The sequence below is a fragment of the Gorilla gorilla genome, chromosome 16 (genome assembly GCF_029281585.2).
Source record: "Gorilla gorilla gorilla isolate KB3781 chromosome 16, NHGRI_mGorGor1-v2.1_pri, whole genome shotgun sequence".
NCBI classification, from domain to species: Eukaryota; Metazoa; Chordata; class Mammalia; order Primates; family Hominidae; genus Gorilla; species Gorilla gorilla.
Genome location: NC_073240.2, coordinates 79,823,294 through 79,847,425, shown reverse-complemented (window position 1 = coordinate 79,847,425; position 24,132 = coordinate 79,823,294). Strand labels below are relative to the sequence as shown.

General features: G+C 52.3%; 1 protein-coding gene across 2 annotated transcripts; it reads left to right on the top strand.

Annotated features, from left to right (window-relative positions):
• Positions 1–308: 308 nt before the first annotated feature.
• CTSH (cathepsin H) lies at positions 309–23,901 on the top strand. 2 transcript variants are annotated; one of them, XM_004056614.5, is made up of 12 exons: positions 309–587; positions 6,302–6,333; positions 8,060–8,165; positions 9,730–9,800; positions 10,398–10,502; positions 13,235–13,321; positions 14,187–14,242; positions 16,182–16,263; positions 17,882–17,950; positions 20,218–20,324; positions 22,544–22,669; positions 23,464–23,901. In XM_004056614.5, the coding sequence occupies exons 1-12, from the start codon at positions 497–499 to the stop codon at positions 23,537–23,539; spliced, it is 1,008 nt and encodes a 335-aa protein (XP_004056662.3). In that variant the 5' UTR covers positions 309–496; the 3' UTR covers positions 23,540–23,901. The 2 variants fall into 2 exon arrangements, with proteins under 2 accessions (XP_004056662.3, XP_055219915.1); XM_055363940.2 differs by having other exon boundaries at positions 484–587; positions 7,987–8,165.
• Positions 23,902–24,132: the final 231 nt, after the last annotated feature.

Here is a 24,132-nt window from a genome sequence, read left to right as displayed (position 1 = left end):
CAGGCAGGGACATGGTGTGAGGTGGGGACAGGAAGGGACATGAGGGGTGCGAGTTGGGGATAGGCAGGGAGATGGGGGGGTGCGAGGTGGGGACACGCAGGGAGATGGGGGACGTGGGGATGGCGACACGCTGGGAGAGGGAGAGGCCAGGCTGAGACGTCCCCGCGCGGTGCCAGCCAGTCCAGGCAGATCCAGGACTCAGCCAGGCCTGATAGCCAGATAAGCCCTTCCTCCCAGAGAAGATAAGGGAGCGACGCGGCCGGCCGATAAGTGAACTACAGCTGGCGAGTTAGTCGGCGCCGCCCCCTCCCGCGAGCCCGGCCTCGGGGGAGTACCGCCCACCCCGCCCCGCGCTCGCTCCGCCCCGCGCTCGCACCGCCCCTTCGCGCTCCCGCCGCTCCTCCACGCTCGTGCCGCACCCCCGCGCTCCCAGTTGCCGCTCTGGGCCGCCACCTCCGCGGACCCTGAGCGCAAGAGCCAAGGCGCCACCGCCGCGATGTGGGCCACGCTGCCGCTGCTCTGCGCCGGGGCCTGGCTCCTGGGAGTCCCCGTCTGCGGTGCCGCCGAACTGTCCGTGAACTCCTTAGGTACGCAGAGGGCGCGCCGCCCGAGAGGGTGCTAGCAGGCCCTAGAGTGGACGCTGGGAGAACTTGGCCAGGGGCGCACTGGGCTCCGGAGGAACGGGGCAGAGCTTTCCCCGGTGAGAGGCCAGGAACTCTGCGTGCTGGCACGGGGAGGGGTAAACTGCATTATAGGCGGGGGGTCTCGGAGGGTAGGCGGCTTGTAGGACCAGAGGAGCAGATGGGCTGAGTGTCCAGGGTCCCACCTAGCCAGGTGGCTCTCCAGCCTAGAATACCAAAGGAGCCCGCAGCTCCTTCCGCCTTCCCCAACTGGGGACACAGAGTGTCACACAGAGGACTCTGATCTGTCCCTGCCAGAGGTGAGCAAGGACGTCCCAGCCTTCTCTAGCAGCTTCCCCCGGGACTTGGCACACAGGGGATCCCCGTAGTGTCTTGGGAGTCCCATCTGTAGAGTAGGTTGGACGGGCTGTTTGGAACAGTGAATCCCTGTGCAACGGCACCAGGGAAAGCACTCAGACCAGCAGCGCTTTTAACAGCACCCCAGGGCCCATGGCGTCAGGTGTAGCCCCAGGACTCCTCTTGTTGGCCAGGTTGGCTGCGACTGGTCCAGCTTCGTGCTGCCCTTGCATCCTGTCTACTGCCCGGGCTCAGGCACCTCCCCTGGCTGAAGGCAAGGAGCGTGCTCTTCCCTACTGCCTCCCTCCTTTCCTACTGTCCCTGGTCCCAGCCTCAGCCCACAGGCTCTGAACTTAAAGACCACCTGCCCCCTTCACAGAGAAAAGTAGCCAAGAAACAACCCAAGGAGCCAAGAACCTAGGGAGGGGGGGTGCCCTGAGCTCTGGAGGAACGGGACAGGGCTTTCCCCCAGCTAGAGGCTCAGGGGATGGGACAGAGATCACTGAGGCTGAATCTGGGCCAGAGGGTTGCCTCATTCCTTCCCACCTATTTATTTAAAAAGCCCCCCAGCCTTGCAAACCTCAGTGGGCGCCCAGCTCCAGGTCAGTTCCCGCCTAAGGAAAACCTAGCTGCCGCAAGCGAGGGCTGCCTGGAGAAGGCTGGCGCTGAGAGGCTGTCTGAATTCCAGAGCAGGGCTTGGCAAACTTTTTCTGTGAAAGACCAGACGGTAAATAACTTAGGCTTTATGGTGGTCTCTGTAGCAACTACTAACTCTGCCATGGTAGTGTGATAGCAACCATAGATTGTATGTGACTGAGTGAGTGTAACTGGGTTCTAATAAATGATTTTTATGGCCACTGAAATTTCAGTTTCAAGGGATTTTTGGGTGCTACGAAATATATTTCTTCTAACCATTTAAAATTGTAAGAAACCGTTTGTAGCCCAGGAGCTGTACTAAAACAGGAGCCAGGGGCCGGCTGCGGTGGCTCACACCTGTAATCTCAGCACTTTGGGAGACCGAGGCAGTCGGATCACTTTAGGTCAGGAGTTCGAGAGCAGCCTGGCCAACATGGTGAAACCCTGTCTCTACTAAAAATACAAAAATTAGCTGGGTGTGGTAGCCAGGTGCCTGTAATCCCAGGTACTCAGGAGGCTGGGGCAGGCGAATCGCTTGAAACCGAGAGGTGGCGATCACTCCAGCCTGGGTGACAGAGTAAGACTCCATCTAAAACAAACAAACAAACAAACAGGGGAATACTGTAGTTTCCTGAAACCTGCTCTAAATCCAGGCAAGGTATTATGGCACTTTTAAAGTCCTGACTAGATTGGAATGGATCTATTTTAGGGTAAGGCACGGTTCACCAGCAGATTATTCTGGCCCCAGAATAATCTCTCCAGAGGCAAACTGGTAGTCAATTGTCCTAAACTCAAACCCTGCCTCCAACTCTTGTCCTGAGTTGAGGTCTGTCTTCCTCTAAAGCCCTCAGCTGCAGCAGGGCCCTTAATCAAGATCTGGAATCCCCTGAAACCCTAAAGGGAGCCATGTTGGGGAAATGTGCATTTTCCCCGGGGAAAACAGCCATAGATTGGTCTCTGGAACAGGTTCGAGACCCAAAAAGGGAGATCTAAATGCTGTGTGGTAGTGATCTTCACACTGGAGGTATGGATCCTTGGGGAAACACGAAGATATTTCAAGTGATGCCGGCAGAGAGTGGTCTGGAAATCCATTTACAGACCTTTTCTTTCCAAATGTCCTCTTTGCTAAAACTGGGAGAGAGCCCCTGAAGGCAAGGGGGAACCTCTTTCCTCTCATTCAATCTGAACCTGAACCCGTGGGTATAAAAACAATAGGGACAGCAAACAAAAAGACAAAACGGTAATAAATGGTTCATATCTGGCATTCTCAATTCCTCAAGGAAACTGAATTGAAGAGGAGAGGACTTCATGGGGATATCAGTTGATGGGGTCTTAAAAATAACGCTGAGTGAGGCCAGGCGTGGGGGCTCACGCCTGTGATCCCAGCACTTTGGGAGGCCAAGGTGGGTGGATCACCTGAGGTCAGAAGTTTCAGACCAGATTGGCTAACATGGTGAAACCCCATCTCTACTAAAAATATAAAAATTAGCCGGGCGTGGTGGTGGGCACCTGTAATCCCAGCTACTTGGGAGGCTGAGATAGAATTGCTTGAACCAGGGAGGTGGAGGTTGCAGTGAGCTGATATCGTGCCACTGCCCTCCAGCCTGGGCAACAGAGCCAGACTCCTTCTCAAAAAAAAAAAAAAAAAAGGAAAGGAAGGGAGGGAGGGAGGGCTGAGTGATAGAGCACCATGGGATTGGATGCACAGAAAGGAGTGCAAAGAATTAAGTGGCATTGCTCTTAAAAACTGCCTCCATTCCCAGCTGCTTATTTGAGCAGGGTTTCCCAGCCCTTTGACCTATAAGAAACAAAAATAAGACCAGAATTAATGCTGAACCTTTTCTCAACCAAACAATATTCACTCATGAAAATATAAATCCATTGCGGGGGATGGGCAGTAGAGTACCGTTTATCACATTAAGAGATGCATTTCTGATACAATTTTACCTTTGATGTTTAACAATTACTTTTCATAATGTATAATACATTTGAAATGTTTTAATCAGTTGGGACACTAATAATAATTATGATTACTCAATCCAGAATAAATTTTTTTTTTTTTTTGAGACGGAGTCTCACTCTGTCACCCAGGCTGGAGTGCAGTGGCGCGACCTCGGCTCACTGCAAGCCCCGCCTTCCGGGTTCACGCCATTCTCCTGCCTCAGCCTCCTGAGTAGCTGGGACTGCAGGCACCCACCACCACGCCCGGCTAATTTTTTTTTTGTATTTTTAGTAGAGTTGGGGTTTCACCGTGTTAGCCAGGATGGTCTCGATCTTCTGAACTCGTGATCCGCCCGTCTCAGCCTCTCAAAGTGCTGGGATTACAGGCATGAGCCACCACGCCCAGCTCCAGAATAAATTTTTATAATATTCACAGATGTATGGGTCACAGGTAGTAAAAACATTTAATTTTTTTTTTTTTTTTTTTTTTTTTTTAAACAGAGTCTCGCTTTGTCGCCCAGGCTGGAGTGCAGTGGCACGATCTTGGCTACTGCAACCTCTGCCTCCCAGGTTCAAGCAATTCTTCTGCCTCAGCCTCCCAAGTAGCTGGGACTACAGGTGCATGCCACCACGCCTGGCTTATTTTTGTATTTTTAGTAGAGATGAGGTTTCACCATGTTGGCCAGGCTGGTCTCAAACTCCTGACCTCATGATCCACCTGCCTCAGCCTCCCAAAGTGCTGGGATTACAGGCATGAGCCACGGCGCCCAGCCAAAATAAATAATTTAAATTTAAACTTTTTGTTGTTGTTGCAGAAAAGAATGTGAAGGTGATCAAGCATAAAAATGTATGTTCCCTTAGGATAAAATTCTGCCAGGTGGGGATGGAGATAGGTGTTCAACAAGAAAAAGAAACTCTGTATAATATCTGACTCTTTTTTGTTTTGTTTTCTTTATTTGAGATGGAGTTTCGCTCTTGTCACCCAGGCTGGGGTGCAGTGGCACGATCTCAGCTCACAGCAGCCTCCGCCTCTCGGGTTCAAGCGATCCTCCTGCCTCAGCCTCCTGAGTAGCTGGGATTACAGGCGCCTGCCACCATGCCCAGCTAATTTTTGTATTTTTAGTGGAGCTGGGGTTTTGCCATGTTGGCCAAGTTGGTCATGAGCTCCTGACCTCAGGTGATCTGCCCACCTTGGCCTCCCAAAGTGCTGGGATTACAGGCGTGAGCCACCACACCCCGTCTAAATACCTGACTCTTATAGAAAAGTTTGTTCATGTTATTGATGGTGGATATCAAATCATCATGGTATTTAGATTCCACTGGCTAGCTTTAAAAGAATGATATAACAATCTTATTTTTAGAGATTTTTTTTTTTTTGAGACAAGGTCTCACTCCTGTCACCCAGGCAGGAATGCAGTGGCGCTATCATAGCTCATTGCAGCCTCAACCTCCCGGGCTCAAGTGATTCTCCCGTCTAATTTTTTTTATTTTTTTGTAGAGACGAGGTCTCACTTTGTTGCCCAACTGGTCCCAAACTCCTAGGCTCAAGGGATTCGCCTGTGTCAGCCTCCCAAAGTACTGAGATTATAGGCTTGGGCCACACTGCCAGGTGTTATTTTTAAATCTCAATATTTATAAGTTGGAATATGTCTTCGGAGGTATTCAAATTTAAAATGAAATGTTTAGATAAGAACATACATGGGGAAATACGGCAGGAATCCAAAAACAAATGGCTGGCCTGCTTTTGTAAAATATTTTGTCTTGTTTGTTTTATTATGTTTTTGATAATATCTGTACATATTTGGGGGTACATGTGAGGTTTAGTTTTTGTGAAGTCTTGCGGGAACGCAGTCCTACCCATTAATGTTCACAGTCTCTGTGGCTGCCTCTGAGCCGCAGGGGCAGAGTTGAGTAGTTGTGGCAGAGACCATATAGACGGCAAAGCCTGAAATATTTACTACCTGTCCCCATAAGGAAAAACAGTGCTTGCCCTTGGAATAGATAGGTTTGTTTTTTGTTGTTGTTGTTTTTGAGACGGAGTCTCTCTCTGTCGCCCAGGCTGGAGTGCAGTGGCACGATCTTGGCTCACTGCAACCTCCGCCTCCTGGGTTCAAGCGATTCTCCAGCCTCAGCCTCCTGAGTAGCTGGGACTACAGGCACACACCACCATACCCAGCTGATTTTTATATTTTTGTGGAGACAGGGTTTCGCCATGTTGGCCAAGCTGGTCTTGAACTCCTGACCTCAGGCAATCGGCCCGCCTCGGCCTCCCAAAGTGCTGGGATTACAGGCATGAGCCACCGCGCCCAGCTGGAGTAGATAGCTTTTTAAATTAACTTCTTACCGAAATATAACATCATACAGAAAGGGGCACAAATCATTGAGTATGCATTTCCACGAATTTTCGCAATCTAAACACACTCAGTTAACCAGCGCCCAGATGAAGAAACGGGACACGAGCAGCACCCCGGAAGTGCTTTCTGCACCCCGACCCAGTAGGCATAACCACCATCCTGACTTTCAACACCACTGACTAATAGTATATACTTTTTCACATTAATTTGGGGTACAAAACCAGGAAGAGTCGGAGTTTCTTTTTGCATTCTGCATTATATAACACCATTTTTGGTGTTTTAAATTTAGCCCAGTTTTCGAAAATGCAAATCAGTTCTAAAGTGCCCCACTTTGCTATAGACTCAACATTACTGTGATGCGCCCACACCTAATTTTTTTTTTTCTTTTTACAGAGAAGTTTCACTTCAAGTCATGGATGTCTAAGGTCAGTGCCCAACTTCTTCTTTCTGAAGTTTTTCATTTCACAAAGTTTCCTGTTATCAAACCAAACTGTCCCAGATTTGAGACAATGAAAAAGGGAATTTCCCACTTTGCCTAGTGGGGTCTTTCCAGACGTTGAATTGGCCAAACACTGGGAAAGATGCAGTTAAGTAAATTCCTTCCAAATAGTGGTCCCAAGTGATTAACTTGGCTGACAGCCTTCCAAGCCCTGGGATTCATTTCTGTATTTTGTTTTCAAAGCACATTGTGGAGAATGTAAATTAGTACAACCATTGTAAAAAAACAGTATGGAGGTTCCATCAAAAACTCAAAACAAAACTACCATATGACCCAGCAAGCCTACTACTGAGTATATATCCAAAAGAAAGGAAATTAGTATATTGGAGAGATATCTGCACCCTCATGTTTATTGCAGAACTAGTCACAATAGCCAAGATATGGAATCAACCTAAGTGCCTGTCAATGGGTAAAGCAAATGTGGTGTATGTACACAATGGAATATTATTCAGCCATAACAAAGAATGAAATTCTGTCATTTGCAGCAACACGGATGGAACTGGAGGTCATTATGTTTAGTGAAATAAGCCAAGCATAGAAAGGCAAATATTACATGTTCTCACTCATATGTGGGAGATAAAAAAGTGGATCTCATGAAGAAAGACAGTAGAATGGTGACTACCAGAGGCTAGGAAGGGCAGGGAAGCAGGGATGAAGATAAACTGATTCATGAGTACAAAAAAAATTTTTTTTTTTTTTGAGACAGAGTCTCACTCTGTCACCCAGGCTGACAGAGTGCAGTGGCACACTCTCGGCTCACTGCAACCTCCACCTTCTGGGTTCAAGCGATTCTCATGCCTCAGCCTCCTGAGTAGCTGGGATTACAAGTGCCTGCCACCATGCCCGGCTAATTTTTGTATTTTTAGTAGAGATGGGGGTTCGCCATGTTGGCCAGGTGGGTCTTGAACTCCTGACCTCAGGTGATCCACCCGCCTCAGCCTCCCAAAGTGCTGGGATTACAGGCGTGAGCCACTGCACCTGGCCCAAAAATAATTAGATAGAAGAAATGAGACCAAGTGTTCAACAAACAAGTAGATTCAACTGTAGTAAGCCATCATTTATTTTGTATTTCCAAATAGCTAGTAGAGAATAATTTGAATGTTCCCAGCATAAAGAAATGTTTAAAGTAATGGATCTCCCAATGACCTTGATTTGATTATTACACATTATATGAATGTATCGAAATATTACATTTACCAAAAAAAGTACATCAGTTATATATCAATAAAAAATTATACACATTTGTTTTTAGAAAACCAAAGCACACTGTGTACTGGTTGCAGAATCAGTTGGGGAACACCAGTGCATGTGCTTTTGAAAAATGGTGATTTTTGCTGTAAACTTGACCCAGCACCAGCAGTGGCGTCCAGGAGTGCCCCGCATGTGGCAGGTTTGTTCACCAGTGCCTCTTGGACCACATTCTGACTTTCACGCAACTGCATGGTCTTCATTCTGGCCACAGGTCCCTGAAAACGGGGTTGTTTTGTAACTTCCCAAATTTCTCAGCAGTACCCCGCCCATTAACACAGATTTGGCCTGAGAATCATAGCAGAAAGCAAACCTTCATCTTTCCTCTTAGGAAAACAGAAAGGCCTCCCTCTAGGGAGCTGCAGCCTGTTTCCATGACTTGCTGCTGGCGTGTTTTGTTTTAGCACCGTAAGACCTACAGCATGGAGGAGTACCACCACAGGCTGCAGACCTTTGCCAGCAACTGGAGGAAGATAAACGCCCACAACAATGGGAACCACACGTTTAAAAGTACGTGGAACGCCTTCCTTCCTTCCAGGAAGGATGTCAGTTAGTGACCCAGCCCATGAAAGGGCCCGCTGGGGGCTGGTGGGTGGAGGGAGCAGAAGCCCAGGCTCTGAAGCTGTGTTTGGCTGACCTCAGATTGTGGCTCCGCTGTTACTCTCTGTGTAATGTGGGATCGTAAATTTGGGACAAAGCCGGTACCCCTCTGGGTGGTTGTGAAGTTTACAAGAGACTCTGTAGAAGCCCCTGCCCCATTCCTGCCATCTGAGGGTCCAGCCTGGAAGCCAAGGTCTGTCTTTGGATTGTTGCGGGGGGTAGGGGTTGCTCATGGGCTCAGAGCAGCCCCTGGGAGCATCTGCCTTCACTCCGGATTAATTTCACTAGAAACTCACACAGGCCGGGCATGGTGGCTCACGCCTGTAATTCCAGCACTTTGGGAGGCCGAGATGGGTGGATCACCTGAGGTCGGGAGTTCAAGACCAGCCTAACCAACATGGAGAAACCCCATCTCTACTAAAAATACAAAATTAGCCGGGCTTGGTGGCGCATGTCTGTAATCCCAGCTATTTGGGAGGCTGAGGCAGGAGAATCACTTGATCCCGGGAGGCGGAGGTTGCGGTGAGCCGAGATAGTGCTATTGCACTCCAGCCTGGGCAACAAGAGTGAAACTCCATCTCAAAAAAAAAAAAAAAAAAGAAACTCACACACACGTCCAGCGTATTTTCTGAGGACTCTGAGAAATGTTGGTAGTTGACTAAATTGGTAATAAAGGCATCAAGCATGAGCTGGAAAGAAACTTGGGCTTGAACCTCATTTCTGCCCAGTCCTAGCCTGTGACCTTCAGGGATGCTAACATGGGCAGTAAAGAGGAAATGAGGCCAGGTGTGGTGGCCCACACCTATAATCCCTAAAGACAGGGTCAGGAGTTCGAGACCAGCCTGGCCAACATGGCAAAACCCCATCTCTACTAAAAATACAAAAATTAGCCAGGCATGGTGGCAGGTGCCTGTAGTCCCAGCTACTAGGGAAGCTGAGGCAGGAGAATCGCTTGAACCCGGGAGGCAGAGGTTGCAGTGAGCCGAGATCGCGCCACTGCCTCCAGCCTGGGTGACAGAGCGAGACTCTGTCTCAAAAAAGAAAAAAAAGAAAAGAAAAAGCAGAAATGATCATGCATCCCTCCTGGGGCTGTGCAGAGACCAAATTAGGCAGCAGGTGGGAAGGCCCCTGGCACCAGTGGAGTGGTTCTTTACCTAGCTATCCATCAGACTCACGAGGGGAGTATCTAAAAAAGTAAGTGCCCAGGCCCCACCCCAGACCAACTGCATTAGCATCTCTGGAGTACGGCCCGGACATCTATACCATTGAAAAAGCTCCTCAGGTATTTTGGCAGCACTGTAAGGGCTGACTGAATTATATACTGAATTATATTAAATACAAAAACTTAAAGGAGATGGGTTGCAGTGGTTCTAAATAGGACACAGGTAAACAGGAGGTTTCATCACTTTTTCTTGTTTCTTCATTAGTGATTCACTAACCATTTCTGTTTTGCTTTTTTCCTTCTCTTTTGTAGTGGCACTGAACCAATTTTCAGACATGAGCTTTGCTGAAATAAAACACAAGTATCTCTGGTCAGAGCCTCAGGTAGGTATAATTCATTGCAACCAAATCTGAATCCTTTTACTGAAACCTTTGGAATAAATTTGGAGCCTGCTCTGCTTCTAGGCAGATTCAGTCCCATCCCCAGATGCAGCTGAGGGTATCCCCAGATTCTTTGGGGGAACCAGAGGAGTCAGCTCTCAGCAGTTCCTCAGTCCAGGCCCATGGCCTTAGCATTGTGGACCCTTAACTTAGGGCTACCAGATTAAAATATAGATACTCAGTTAAAAATGAATTTCAGATAAACAACAAGTAATTCTTTAGCATAAGTATATTCTAAATATTGCACAGGATATACTTACACTACAAAGTTATTTGTTGTTTACCTGAAATTCAAATTTAACTAGGTGAGCTGTATTTTTATTTGCTACATCTGTCTACCCTATCCTAATGCTCTGGACTCTCAAGGGGACATGTCATTTAGCATTTGGGACCAGTAGACAGGAGAGGGAAGGTTCTGACAGCTGCAGCCTTTCTTATTCTCTCTTGGTGATTCCATGTTTATACCTTTCTTCTTCTTGTTGTCAGAAAGGTTTTTGGTTTTGTTTATTTTCCTGAAAATAATGTGTTTGGTTGTTCCAGAATTGCTCAGCCACCAAAAGTAACTACCTTCGAGGTACTGGTCCCTACCCACCTTCTGTGGACTGGCGGAAAAAAGGAAATTTTGTCTCACCTGTGAAAAATCAGGTATGCCTGGCAATCTCCATCCTCTCCCTGCAAAACAGCCACACTCCCAGACAATACACCAGGAATAACAACTCAAAAGGTCCACAAAACCACCACAAGCACATCCCTGCCTCTGTTTCCTCTCAGCATCTCTCCAGCCCTCTTCCTTTGAGGGGCCAGGGAGGTCAGCACTTCTCTAGGCTGCTCTGGAGGATGCAAAAGTTCCTCTTTATTGGGCTAAAGTTTACTCCCTTCCTTCCCCACGCCCCAGATTTTCCCATTGGTCCCAGGTCTCTCCTACAGAGCCATCCAAAACGTTATGTTCCCTGTGCCCATCTGGACACCAGAACCCCATGCATCTCCTCTTCCCGCCTCCATCTTCTCCGAGCCACCAGGGTCCAGCCCCTGCCCTGGCTGGCCGCCTCCCTCTGGTTAGTCCATGTGTCATGCATCAGCAAGCTTCTCATGGCAGGGGCTGGCCTCCCTGGCCCTTGCTGTGGGGCACAGAGGGCTTGGCAAGGTGAGAGGCCCTGCCTTCCTCCATGGGGGAGCAGTCTGGGGGCGTCTCAGCACAGGCCGTGTCCCAGAGAGTCTGGACCCTGCCCCTGCTGTTCTCCCGGCCTGCTGCGGCCCCTCCCCTAGCAGGGAACCTGCCGTGGCCTTCTTCAGAAAGATGCCGACCTCTGGACTCTAGGAAATATGAGGTGAAGGTTTCCTTCCTGGAAACTCCTGGCTTTCCATCGAAATTCTCCATGAGAAATGTTTTTTCACTTTCCAAAAAGCCATGCAGCACAGCTTTAAATCCTCCCGGGCTTGCAGTGTTCCTGGAGCCTGCCAAGTGCTGGATGTTTAACTAGCATCAGGAGCCAAAGCAAACCTCCCCTTGCAGCAGGAGGTGGAGTAGAAGCCTGCCTTTGCCCCGTGACCTTTTTAGACCCTCTGAGAACCACATGACAATTCAGAGCAACACGTAACCTAAACCTGCTCACCACTTGGACAGGTGGGAAAGAGAGGCCCACCAAGAATTTTCCAAGTCCTCCTGTTAACTGATCCTGGGCCATCAGGCAGGACGCAGCTGGCTGGGCTAAGGGAGCGGAATGAGGTGCTTCCTGACGCAGATGTGTGCCGTCTTTTACTGTGGCCGCTGTGTGGGGATAGAGACGGACAGCAGCCACAGCGTCCATCAGCTCAGCACCCTCCTTGAGAGTTTCTCACTTTACAGAGGGAGAGCCTGAGAGGGAGGGTGGTTTGCCTGAGGTCCAAGGTAAGTAAGTGACAAAGGGGACTCAAAACCAGGCCCCTGCCCCAAGTCGAGCACCCAAGGGTCAGCCGAGCTCCGCCTCCTTCAGCAGTGAGCTTAGTCTCCCCCGAAGTGGCCACGTCTGCCTCGTTGACTGTCTCATGGACCCTCTCGCCAGGCCGTCCCTCCCTCCCCCAGCTGAGAGAGATATGTGAAGGGAAGAGATTGGGTGAGGCCAGTGTGAACCTAGGGTGATGACCTGGGAGGCAGGTAGGGGACTTAGAGACATTTCAGAAGTAGAAGCTGGAAGACTGAACCAGCAAGGTGAGGAAACAGAGATGAATCTGAGAGAAATCCTTACAGCAGCCACCAGCATTGTGCCCACAGGGGTGACTGCCTGACCAGCAGAATCTGACTTAACCCTGCTAGCGCCCTGCAAGCAGGAACCCTCGCCATTCCCACTTTACAAGCAATGAAGCCAAGGCTTCGAGAGGGGAAGTGACTTGCCCAGGTCACCCACCTGGTGTGTGGCAGAGCTGGGATGTGAACCAGGCAGGCAGGCTGCAGCCCCCCACACCTAATCCTCATGTTATTCTGGAGGTGTTGTGAATAAGGGGGCTAGGCAGCAGCAATGAACTGTTAGAAGGTGAGGAGATGGGTGGATGGGGCGGGTCCCCCAGAGTCTGGGGTATCAGGGGTGTCTGGGTGGGGTTGTCTGGCAGTTAGTTGGATGTCTGAGCCTAAGTGGAGGTCAGCACTGGGCTAGGGTTTGGGGAGCTGTTAGTTTAACAGGACTGGGCAGAATGAGACCGGAGGTGGAAAAGTGAGAGAAGGTTCTAAAAACAGAACTTTGGGGCATCCTTCTGCAGGGAACCAGTAGGGAAAAGAGGAGCCACTGAAGATCGAGAAGGAAGAGAGCCAGAAGACTGTAGAATGGGGTGGGGGACTCCAGGCCCTGGCAGAATGGTGGGGGATTGGCCACCAAGAGGTGGTGATTGGGAGTCCACAGGCGCTGGTCAGAGGCCACCTGCTGCTCCTGCTTCTTTGCAAGCCTCACAGGACTTGCGAGGCTCAGAATGAATGGATCTGGAATAGGGCTTGCGAGCCTCAGAATGAATGGATCTGGAACAGGGCTTGCGAGGCTCACAATGAATGGATCAGGAACAGGGCTTGCGAGGCTCAGAATGAATGGATCAGGAACAGGGCTTGCGAGGCTCAGAATGAATGGATCAGGAACAGGGCTTGCGAGGCTCAGAATGAATGGATCAGGAACAGGGCTTGCGAGGCTCAGAATGAATGGATCTGGAACAGGGCTTGCGAGGCTCAGAATGAATGGATCTGGAACAGGGCTTGCGAGGCTCAGAATGAATGGATCTGAAACAGGGCTTAGTAAACTGCCAAGGCACCTGGGGACTCGGGGGCTCTGGCAGGGTCAGCAGAGGAAGGCAGAAGGCAGGGCTGTCTCACGGCGTCCCCGTCACTGATGTCCTCTGCTCTCCCCTGGCCTTTCCAGGGTGCCTGCGGCAGTTGCTGGACTTTCTCCACCACCGGGGCCCTGGAGTCTGCGATCGCCATCGCAACCGGGAAGATGCTGTCCTTGGTAAGAAATCAGCCACGGGCGACCCCCTGCAGAGGACACCCCATCCTGATGTGGGCCAGGCCTGGGCCTTTGGTTTCCCTGGAGCATTGGCTAAGGGTGCTGTTTCAGGTGGACCCAGATGCCCCAGCCTTGTGGACATCTGGCATGAGAATCTCAGTTGATGCTTTTCCCGGGAAGGATCTGAGTTTATTAAGGAACCGGCCCAAGGGCTCATTCCTAGATGGATCTGGGTGGTCCTTAGCTTGACAGCCTGGAGCCTTCCCGGGGAAGGGGTTCAGAAAGGCGGAGCCTGCCTGGTGGGTAGCCAACTAGGAGCTACACCCTTCCCAGCAGCCTCAGTTGTCTTCATGAGGGAAGAGCCGGGACCTATGCATCCATCCCCTCGCCCACAAGAGACGGATGATGCCCCTGAAGGAACTGTCCTAGCCTCTGCCTCTGTGGAGAAAGGAGGGACAGTGCACAGCCGGCCTGGTGATGCCATGAGGACCTTGGGTTGTGGACAGGTGGGGGTAGGGTCTCTGGCTGGGCCTGTTTCCCCCATCCTATACACCGCTGTGGGACCCCACACTCTGCATCGTATGGGCACACCTACGGGGCAGGGGTTTGGACCCAACAGCCCTTGCCCCCTCTCACCTTCCCTGGCTGCCCCTGCTTACTGAGCCCCTCCCGACATGTGCCAGCTGCTGGGCTGGCACTGCAGGACATACAGCAACTGTCCCTGCCCTTGGGGAGTTTATAATTTGGTCACCTTGACACAGCACTGATGGGGCCTCAGATGTGGCTCAGCCAGGGAGGCTTAGCGCCTCACACCAAAGCCTTGACGGCTTCTCAGCTGGCAGGTCACTGGGTTGTGTCCTTCTTCCAGGCCGAACAGCAGCTGGTGGACTGCGCCCAGGACTTCAATAATCACGGCTGCCAAGGGTACGTCTCTGACCAGAAGGGGCCCAAAACTTCCTCATTTCCCACTGACCGCTTCGACAGGATCCAGTGTGTGCTGGGTCTGCCACAGATATAACCCACCACTGCCCTGGGTGATGGCAAAATGGTCTCTGTTGTACAGGGGCGGTCACCTCAGGTCTCATAGCCAGGACAGGGCAGAGCTGGAATCTGAGTCCAGGCCTCTGTCCTCTCTCCACTGTATCACCTGGCTCTCCACAGTGCGGTTGGCCTCACCCGCCACCAAGGCCTCTGGGAGTGTGGCCAAAAGAATTTAATAGAGTGAGCAACACACCATTACACATCATCCTCCAAACCCGAGATCCACACACAGATACAGGGTTGGCCTTTAGATGAACTCACTAAAGTCCCAGCCTCCCAAGCTCATTGCGCCCTGTGAGGGTGAGGTGGCTGTGTGTAAGGGCTGTACCTTGCCTGGACCTGCTTTCCTGGCCCACTGTAAAGCAGGTTGCCAGGAATTTGCTGACATTTCTACAGTGACTCTAGCCCTCCCTTCATGCAGTGCTCTGAGACATTTCTGTGGTCTTTGCTCACCTGGCACATGGTGTGCATAAAGCCAGGCTCTTGGGGTGCCCTGCCTCGGCTCCCCTCCACCTCCCTGGGGCACATCCCTCTCCCAGACCCCAGCCCCTCTGAGCTGGCTCTTCCTCCTGCAGGGAGCCGTGCTGCAGCCAAGTCCTGGGGACCCAGGGGTGACGTCGTAGCCTGCTCTCAGATCCACCATCATGCTCAGTGTCCCCTCACTTTTGGTCTGTTTCCGCTCCACAGCTTAGAAACCCAACCCATAACAAGAGTCTGACATTTGGGCACTCTGGGGTCCCACTGTTTTTATTTTTTATTTTTTATTTATTTATTTATTTTTTTTTTTTTTTTGAGATGGAGTCTCGCTCTGTTGCCCAGGCTGGAGTGCAGTGGCGCCATCTCAGCTCACTGAAAGCTCCGCCTCCCGGGTTCACGCCATTCTCCTGCCTCAGCCTCCCAGGGAGCTGGGATTACAGGTGTGCGCCACCACACCTGGCTAATTTTTGTATTTTTAGTAGAGATGGGGGTTTCACCATGTTGGCCAGGCTAGTCTCGAACCCCTGACCTCAGGTGATCCGCCCGCCTTGGCCTCCCAAAGTGCTGGGATTACAGATGTGAGCCACCACATCCAGCCTGTTTTTCAAAGGAGTCTATTTGGTTTGGTTCAGGACAGTACTTCCTTTTCTCATTCATACAACAAATATCACAGAGCACCCACTGTGTGTAGGCCCTGGGGATACAGTGCTCAGCAGAACTGGAGGAGCGGGCATTCTGGCAGGCTCAGAGAGACCACGGTCAAGGCTAGACTAGGTCAGGCGGTGCGGAATGCTATGGAGAGAAACAGAGAAGGGACGGGGATTGCTGGGCAGCTGCTGAGTTTTTATTCTGGGAGGCCACGTGATGTAGAAAAAGACCCACTTTTGGAACCACTTCCCAGCTTTAGCTGTGTGGCCCTGGCCAGGTTATTCAGCCTCTTTGCCTCAGCCAGTGACAGCATCCACCACACAGGGTCGACACGAGGGGTCAGGGAGTCATGCCCGGGAAGCACCTGCCCAGGGGCTCGGCTGTGGCGATGACAGTGCTCTGGGCTGATGCTGTTGACCATGGTGTGGGGCTGTGCACTCCTGACAGAGCGGGTGGCCTTAAGGGGTCTCTATCCCACTGAGGCATGTTTGGGCTGGTCCTTGGACTCCGGTGGCCTCATCTGAGTTTGCTGAGTCTTATCCCAAGGCTGGGCCTCTCAGAGACCCCCTCCGCCACTGGGACATGCCCAACCAAGTTCCCAGCCTGCCAGGCCAGATATCTCGCCGCGCCAGTCCTCGAGGGCCCCGCCTCTATCAGGACAGCCCCAGGTGGGCTCACCTGTGTGTACTTCTTGCAGGGGTCTCCCCAGCCAGGCTTTCGAGTACATCCTGTACAACAAGGGGATCATGGGTGAAGACACCTACCCCTACCAGGGCAAGGTAACTCCAACAGCCTCCACTCTGTCTTCTTGGTGTACAGCACACCTAGCTTCACTCCCTCCCCAGCCTTGGAAGATATCCCTTCTCCCCCCACCTCCCTCCCGCCGGAATTCTCACAATTGTCTGTTCTCTCCAAATTCTTCCTTCCCCTCCTCCACCCACCTGAGCCCACTGCTCTCACCAGTCCAGGGGCCTCTTATCACTCACCCCATACCCGCTCTGCAGCACCATCTCTTTCCTTCCCGAGCCAGACTTCTCAGGCCCCCTCCTTCCCCCAACCTGCCCCGTCTTCCTGGCTCCTCTCCCTCCTGCCACGAGCGCCATCCTCTCGCCTCTGTCCATGCAGATGGCCTCTTGTGCCAAGGACCCTTTGGGGGCCCACCCCCACCCCTACCCTATCAAGGCTGCTGGGCCTCCCACCATCACCTCTGCCCAGCCTGGCCACAGCCAAGCGCCTTGTCTTTCCCCGAGACCTGTTGCTCCTCCTTTATTTCCCCTAGTGGTGACGAGCAGCACTGGCCTCCCTCAGAATTTCCTGAGTGTCCACAGTCCTGTTGGGCCGGTCCCCCTCCCCGCCCCACCCTGCCGCCAGCCTGCTGACCACCACAGACCTCACATGACTCCCTTGGCCCATCTGTGTCGCTGACCACTCAGACCGGGGCCTCCATCCAGATCCCTGAGGGTGGCGTCCCCCAGGCCTCTCAGACAGAGCTCAGACCCCACGCCTGCCTCGATCAGAATGCCGCAGAGGCTCCATGTGGCCTTCGGGAGAAAGCCCAGACTCCAACTCAGTCTCCCTGTCTCTTTTACTCTCCCTTTTTTTTTTTTTTTTTTTTTTTTGAGACAGAGTCTTGCTCTGTTGCCCAGGCTGGAGTGCAATGGCGCAATCTCAGCTCACTGCAACCTCCGCCTCCCGAGTTCAAGCAGTTATCTGCCTCAGCCTCCCGAGTAGCTGGGAGTACAGGCACCCGCCACCACGCCCAGCTAACTTTTTATATTTTTAGTAGAGACAGGGTTTCACCATCTTGGCCAGACTGGTATTGAACTCCTGGCCTTGTGATCTACCGCCTCAGCCTCCCAAAGTGCTGTGATTACAGGCGTGAGCCACCGTGCCCGGCCAACTCTCCCTTCTTAACCTCACGCCCAGGCCCGGCCACATGCTGGTTCCTAAATGCCAGGTCCAACCCTCCCTCTAGTCCTGTCCCTTGTCCTGCTGCCTTCTCTCCTGCCTTGAAAGGGCTGCGCTTCCCTCCTTGTGACCTTACCCCTGCACCTGCCTCTTGCCAGCATTGTTTCCTGGGCTGAGACTGTCCCCACTCCCCTGCCACACAGGCTCTGACTCGGCCTCCACTTCTCAGCGAGTTTCCTCAGGCCGGGTGAGGCCCCTCCTCAGGCTCCCACCACACACCATGTGTGCCCACCTCTTCCAAAGCCAGCACAGGACCATCTGCTACCAGACCCTAAGCTCCTTGAGGACAAGGATGCTTTAATTCTCTCTGAAATTATCCCATCCCCCAGGCCCTGGCACATCTTGTTTAGTAAATGTTATTGAACTGCGTGGGGAGGCTGAGACTTCAGGTCCATAACCTGTATTTCATGCCCTTTGCATCCTCAACAGGATGGTTATTGCAAGTTCCAACCTGGAAAGGCCATCGGCTTTGTCAAGGATGTAGCCAACATCACAATCGTGAGTGCCGATCCCCCTCTGGGATGGGGAATGTGTCCTGATGAGGAGGCCTCTCTCATGCTGTCGGATAGCCAGTGGGCCCAGCAAGGCAGCCCTTCTGGCAGCACATCCCTTTGACAAGTTCATATTATCCCTGGGTCTCAGTCGCTGTGATGGTGGCGAGGCAGGAGATGGGAGGGAGAGCGCAAACTGGCAGGCAGGCACTCTGGTTCTGAACTCCAGATCCACACACACCTTCATTCTTTTGGTTCTGTTTTCTTGCCTGTAAAATGCAAGCAATTGTCCGCATCCTGCAGAAGAGGGTATGAGCACATGCTTGACACAGCGTGTGTGAGACTGAGGAGGGTGAGTGTGTGTCACTCAGGATGAGCCAGGTTCTGCTGCAATAACAACCGTGCCCAATCTGCATGGCTGACAACAGTCAAAGGGTGTGTGGCACTCCTGCGCCCATGCACAGCTTAGGGAGGGTGGTGTGTGCTCCGTGTCATTGGCCTCACGCCAGGACTAGAGGGAAAGAAGGTGGTAAATGATGCCCTAGCTCTAAAGCCAAAACAAGCCGCCCAGTCACAGTTGACCTCAAGTGAATAGGGAAGTGTGGTCTTACCCTGCTTCTCCCAGAGAGAACTGGAACGTGAGTGAACGCCTTCGTGACTCCAGTGTGCATGCATGCAAGTGTGGGAGGGTGTGTGAGGAGTGGAGGAATATCGCTCAGGTTGTGTGTGTGCCCACGAATATACGCACAGTTCACAAACGTGATGTCTGTGTAATGACAGCAGCTGCCATTTAGTTGAAGCATGTGCCAAGCTCTCAGCAATAACATCCTTAACTTGATGGAGTACTTTTAGGTGCTGTACCAACCCTCAATACGCACTATCCCCTCTAGACCCGAACTGGCCCTAGGAGATGAGTATCCTTATTACCTCATTTGACAGGTGAGGAAACGGGGGCTCCAAGTGGTTAAGTAACGTGCCCAAGGCCACAGAGCTAGGAAATAGATGCTGGATTTGAACTAAGAATATGTCATTCCAGAATCAGGGCTCATTGCCTTGACAACATACAGCGCAAATCCTGTACTCACGATGTCACCCTCTTCAGAATGTTGCTGCTGTCACTCAAGCTGGCTGCTCTGGGCCATGATATCCCAAGGACAGGTGAATTTGGGCCTCAAAGGTATCCCTTTGCATGGTCCCCAGGAGAGCCTCATTGGTGACAGCTGCAGGGCCCTGACGACCAGGCCAGAACTAGCATTCAGCCCTCTTGGGCAGGCCCATGGGGTGGAAATGGTGCCACCTGCAGAAGTCATTGCCCCTGTGCTGGGCTGGCCTCTGTGCCCTCCATGTCTCAGATATGTCCTGACCTGTTGGGCTCACAAGGCCTTGTCCACATACCAGAAAGGAGGGCACTCCCTTGCCCTCCTTTGCTTTTCACAGCTGGGTCTCTGTCCACCCTTCTAGGGAGGCAGGACTGAGGGAGGCTGGGCGCCCTGTCCCTCCTGCACTTGCTTTCCTTCAGTAGGGCCCTGGCCTCAGCACAGGTAACTTCCACCCTCATTTCAGCTCCCAGAGGTCTCTTGGTTAGTGCACTTGAACCCAGCCACCCCCAACCCAGAAGCTCCAAAAAGTGCCAATGCCTGGGACCCACCCTGCAGATACTGTTGTAGTTGGTCTGAGGCACAGCCTGGACTTGGGGTTTTTTAAGGTTCCGCATGGGGTTCTACCTGCTGCTGTCACCTGGTCTCTGCAGCTCTGTTCCAAAGCTGCAGCCTCCAGGAAGCCACCCTGACTTCCCTCCACCTACCTTCCCCCTTGGAGGGGACAGGTTCTACTCAGAAGTCACACAGCCCTCGGATGGGTCTTCTCGTTTCCACCGCCATCTGGGACCTACCCGTCCATGGTTTATAACCCCTGTGTTCTAGCAGCAAAGCTTTGTAGACTCTGGGTTTGTGGGTGTAGGGGTGAGAGCTGCTGGCCCAGGAGAGGACCTCAGGGAATGGGTGTGAATGACTGAATGAGTAGGTCCACGCTGTACCCCGTGGTCCCTATCCCAGAGGGTGCAGGGTTTCCTAGGAGCAGAGTTGGGGAGAGGAACGAGAGATGGCCAGACAGACCCAGCCAGAGATGGGAAGGGAGAGAGGCCACAGGGGAGCTGGTTCTGGCCATCCATGCTGCTCTGGGCCTCTAGCCCCTAGCTTGAGGCAAAAGGCTGTACTGTGAAAGGAGTGGGGAGGTGACAGGCCACGTGTTTCTGTCTCGGTCCTGTTTCCACAGTATGACGAGGAAGCGATGGTGGAGGCTGTGGCCCTCTACAACCCTGTGAGCTTTGCCTTTGAGGTGACTCAGGACTTCATGATGTATAGAACGGGCATCTACTCCAGGTGAGTCAGGGTCCCAGGAGCCAGGAGGGACAGTGAGGAGGGGCTTGGTGGGCCTCCTCACACCCCACTCGTGGGACTTGGGCTCGTGGCCCAGACTCCTGTGTGTCAGACCCTTCATGACACCTGCCAGGTGCTGGGCGTTTTGCACATCCCTCAGTTAATCCTCACACAGCCCCAAGGGCCAGGAGCCATGGCCTCTTCTCACAGCAAAGGAGAGAAGGTCAGAAGGGATACAACAGACACAGGCCACCTGGCTAGTGAGAGCTAGGGCCAAAATTTGAGAGCTTTGTGCTCCTTAACAGAAGAGCTGCCTCCAGTTTAAAAAAAATCCCATGTTCAGGCCAGGCGTGGTGGCTCATGCCTGTACTCCCAGCACTTTGGGAGGCCGAGGCAGGCGGATCACTTGAGGCCAGGAGTTCAAGACCAGCCTGGCCAACATGGCGAAACCCCATCTCTACTAAAAATACAAAAAAAAAAAAAAAGCCAGCGTGGTGGTGCATGCCTATAATCCCAGCTACTCGGGAGGCTGAGACACAAGAATGGCTTGAACCTAGGAGGTGGAAGTAGCACTAAGCCAAGAAAGCCAAGATCGTGCCACTGCACTCCAACCTTGGTGACAGAGCAAAGCTCTGTCTCAGAAAAAAAAAAAAAAAAAAAAATACCCATGTTTAAAGATTTGAAGACGTAAAATAGGGGGAAGAGTAGCTGCCCTCACACACTAAGATCCTGTGCTGGAGGAGTCACCCCAGGCTTCTTCAGAAAAACCAAGCTTTAGCCTCTTTACTATGGGGTTTCTCTCACCCACACCTTTTCGCCTGCCTGGTTTGCAGCCTCATTTCCCTCCCTTCATCAGTTGCTGCCCGTTAACGTCACTCACTAATGTCACTCACGTCTGTGCTCTCCTCTCCCTCCCTGAGGCTCTGCCCCAGCCACCGTTGTCCTTGGACCCCCTAACCCCCCACACACTGTTCCAGCTTCCACTGGGAGCTGTCTGCCTTCTGAAACACTCCTCTTGCCAACACCAACCTTTGAATACACCAGTGTCCCTGCTTTCCCAGGGTCCTACCCTGAGGGGGACCCTCATGATCTGGTCCTCCCTCTTTTTCCACACTCATCTGCCATCAAACCCGTCCCCGCCGTTCCACCCTGCAGCCCCCACCCCAGCCACGCAGAAGGGTTCGCAGTTCCATGGGCGTTCCCCGCCTCCACAGGGAGCCTTCCCTGACCCACCCTGCCCACCACCCCCGCCCCCCGGTTGGATCCCCCCCGCCTCCTGGGGGCTCTGTCGCCCTCCCACTGTCAACAGCCCTCAGGCCACTGTAGAGAAGCAGCCTCTTTGCCAACCTGCTCCCTGCCAAACAGGGCTTCCAAGGGACAGTTATGCATGCTGCCTGGATCCCGGCACCTGGCCCTGGGCCTGGCGCGAGCCTATGGCCCACTTACACATCAGCTGAATTCACACCTGACCACTGCAGTTTGTTCTCTTGAATTTCTTGGAATTTCCTTCTGGAGGCTAGTTCACTTTTGTAAACAGAAAAAGTTGTATTTTTGCCATAGGTATAAAGTAATATTTAATAAATGCAGTGGCAACAAAGCAAAGCTGTGTTAAAGTCTGCCAGACACTGTTGCCTGCAGAAGGTGCAGCAGGAAGGTGGCTCTCTCCTTGCCAGGAAAGAGGGAGTAGAAAGTGTCAGGGGTGAGACATGGAGATTCTCCTGACAGAAGCAGAAGAACCAAAAGAACTGAAAGGGCCGGGTGCGGTGGCTCACACCTGCAATCCCAGCACTTTGGGAGGCCGAGGTGGGTGGATCACCTGAGGTCAGGAGCTCGAGACCAACCTAGCCAACATGATGAAACTCCGTCTCTACCCAAAATACAAAAATTAGCTGGGTGTGGTGGCGCACGCCTGTAATCAGGCTACTCGGGAGTCTGAGGCAGGAGAAGCGTTTGAACCCTGGAGGTGAAGGTTGCAGTGAGCAGAGATCGCACCATTGCACTCCAGTCTGGGCAACAGAGTGAGACTCCGTCTCAAAAGAAAAAAAGAACTGAAAGGAGTTCTCTCACAGTGACTAAATGTGATTAAATCACCACCTTACATGCCTCCCTGGTCCGCTGTGGGGAACATTGCTCTAAAGCGCTCAAAGAGGCGTTGTTGGATGGGACTGTCATTGCTTTTATCCTTCCCATATGATCACCTCTTTTTGAATTTTGTTTTCCAGTACTTCCTGCCATAAAACTCCAGATAAAGTAAACCATGCAGTACTGGCTGTTGGGTATGGAGAAAAAAATGGGATCCCTTACTGGATCGTGAAAAACTCTTGGGGTCCCAAGTGGGGAATGAACGGGTAAGCAGCTCCCAGGTCCCATTGCTGGGAGGGGGATGTTGCTCAGGCCTGGAGGCCCTGGGGGCATCACTTCCACCTCAGAGTTACTACGGCTTCCACAGACGAGCTGGTCAGCCAAGCCCTAGGCCAGGCCAGGGGGAAAGGGAGCATGAGAATGTAGCCTCCACATCTCCAAGCCCCCATTTGCAGCCCTCACAGGGCCCCAGGTCTTTAGGACGCTGCAGGGAGAGCAGGAGGCCAGCTGGCTCAGAAGGACTGCTAGGAAAACAGCTCAGAACTTGGAACTCTGCTGGCACGAAATCAGTGTCTGGGAGGGTCCGTCTTTGAGAAATCAAAGCAACAAATGTACCCCTGATCACTGACAGCCCCCTCCTTCCGGGAGAAAAGGCTGGCATGGGGCGGCCTGGGTGTATATGCTGCTGTGCCTTTGTCCTGTCCTCCTCCCAGATTCCATGTCCTTGTCTGAAAAGGAGAGCTTTTGTGTTCCCTCGGGGTCCTGGTGATAAAATAGCTGTGTGACGGCCCGGCCAGGGCTAAGAGGGGGCCCTTGGTAAATTTTCGGGAGAAGTGGGATATAGATCATTCATTTGGCAGCTAAGGAGAGGGAAGAATGAATTCTTCACAAAGTCAGGTCCGTGATTTGCCGGTGATCAAATAAGCCGAATGCTACTGTTTTATGAATAAATTTAGAGGGTCTCACCCCTGAAGTCAGCTCTTGGTGAGCAGCAAAACATTCTAGAAAGGCCTGTGGTGGGGAGACCACCGGCCGGGCCTCAGCTCCTCTTTCTGCCCAGGTACTTCCTCATCGAGCGCGGAAAGAACATGTGTGGCCTGGCTGCCTGCGCCTCCTACCCCATCCCTCTGGTGTGAGCCGTGGCAGCCGCAGCGCAGACTGGCGGAGAAGGAGAGGAACGGGCAGCCTGGGCCTGGGTGGAAATCCTGCCCTGGAGGAAGTTGTGGGGAGATCCACTGGGACCCCCAACATTCTGCCCTCACCTCTGTGCCCAGCCTGGAAACCTACAGACAAGGAGTTCCAGCATGAGCTCACCTGTGTCCATGACGCAAAGATCACCAGCCATGTGTCTTAGTGTCCTTCTTAAGAGACTCAAACCACATGGACCACGAATATTCTTTCTGTCCAGAAGGGCTACTTTCCACATATAGAGCTCCAGGGACTGTCTTTTCTGTATTCGCTGTTCAATAAACATTGAGTGAGCACCTCCCGAGATGGAGCATGCTGGTCCTGGGCCATGACTCAAACCAGGTCTGTCCTCGCCACTCAGTCTCCCAGGAGGGAGGCATCGGGGGGTGTCCAGGCTCTGGCTGGGAGGATGGTGGGGGTGCTGGCGGTATTATCCACCAGATGGGGTATCCAGGATGAAGAGCAGGCTTAATTTGAGATCTTGACTATTTGTCCCAAACCTGAGTGGAGAGGTGGGGAGGAAGGAGAAAAACGGGCCAAG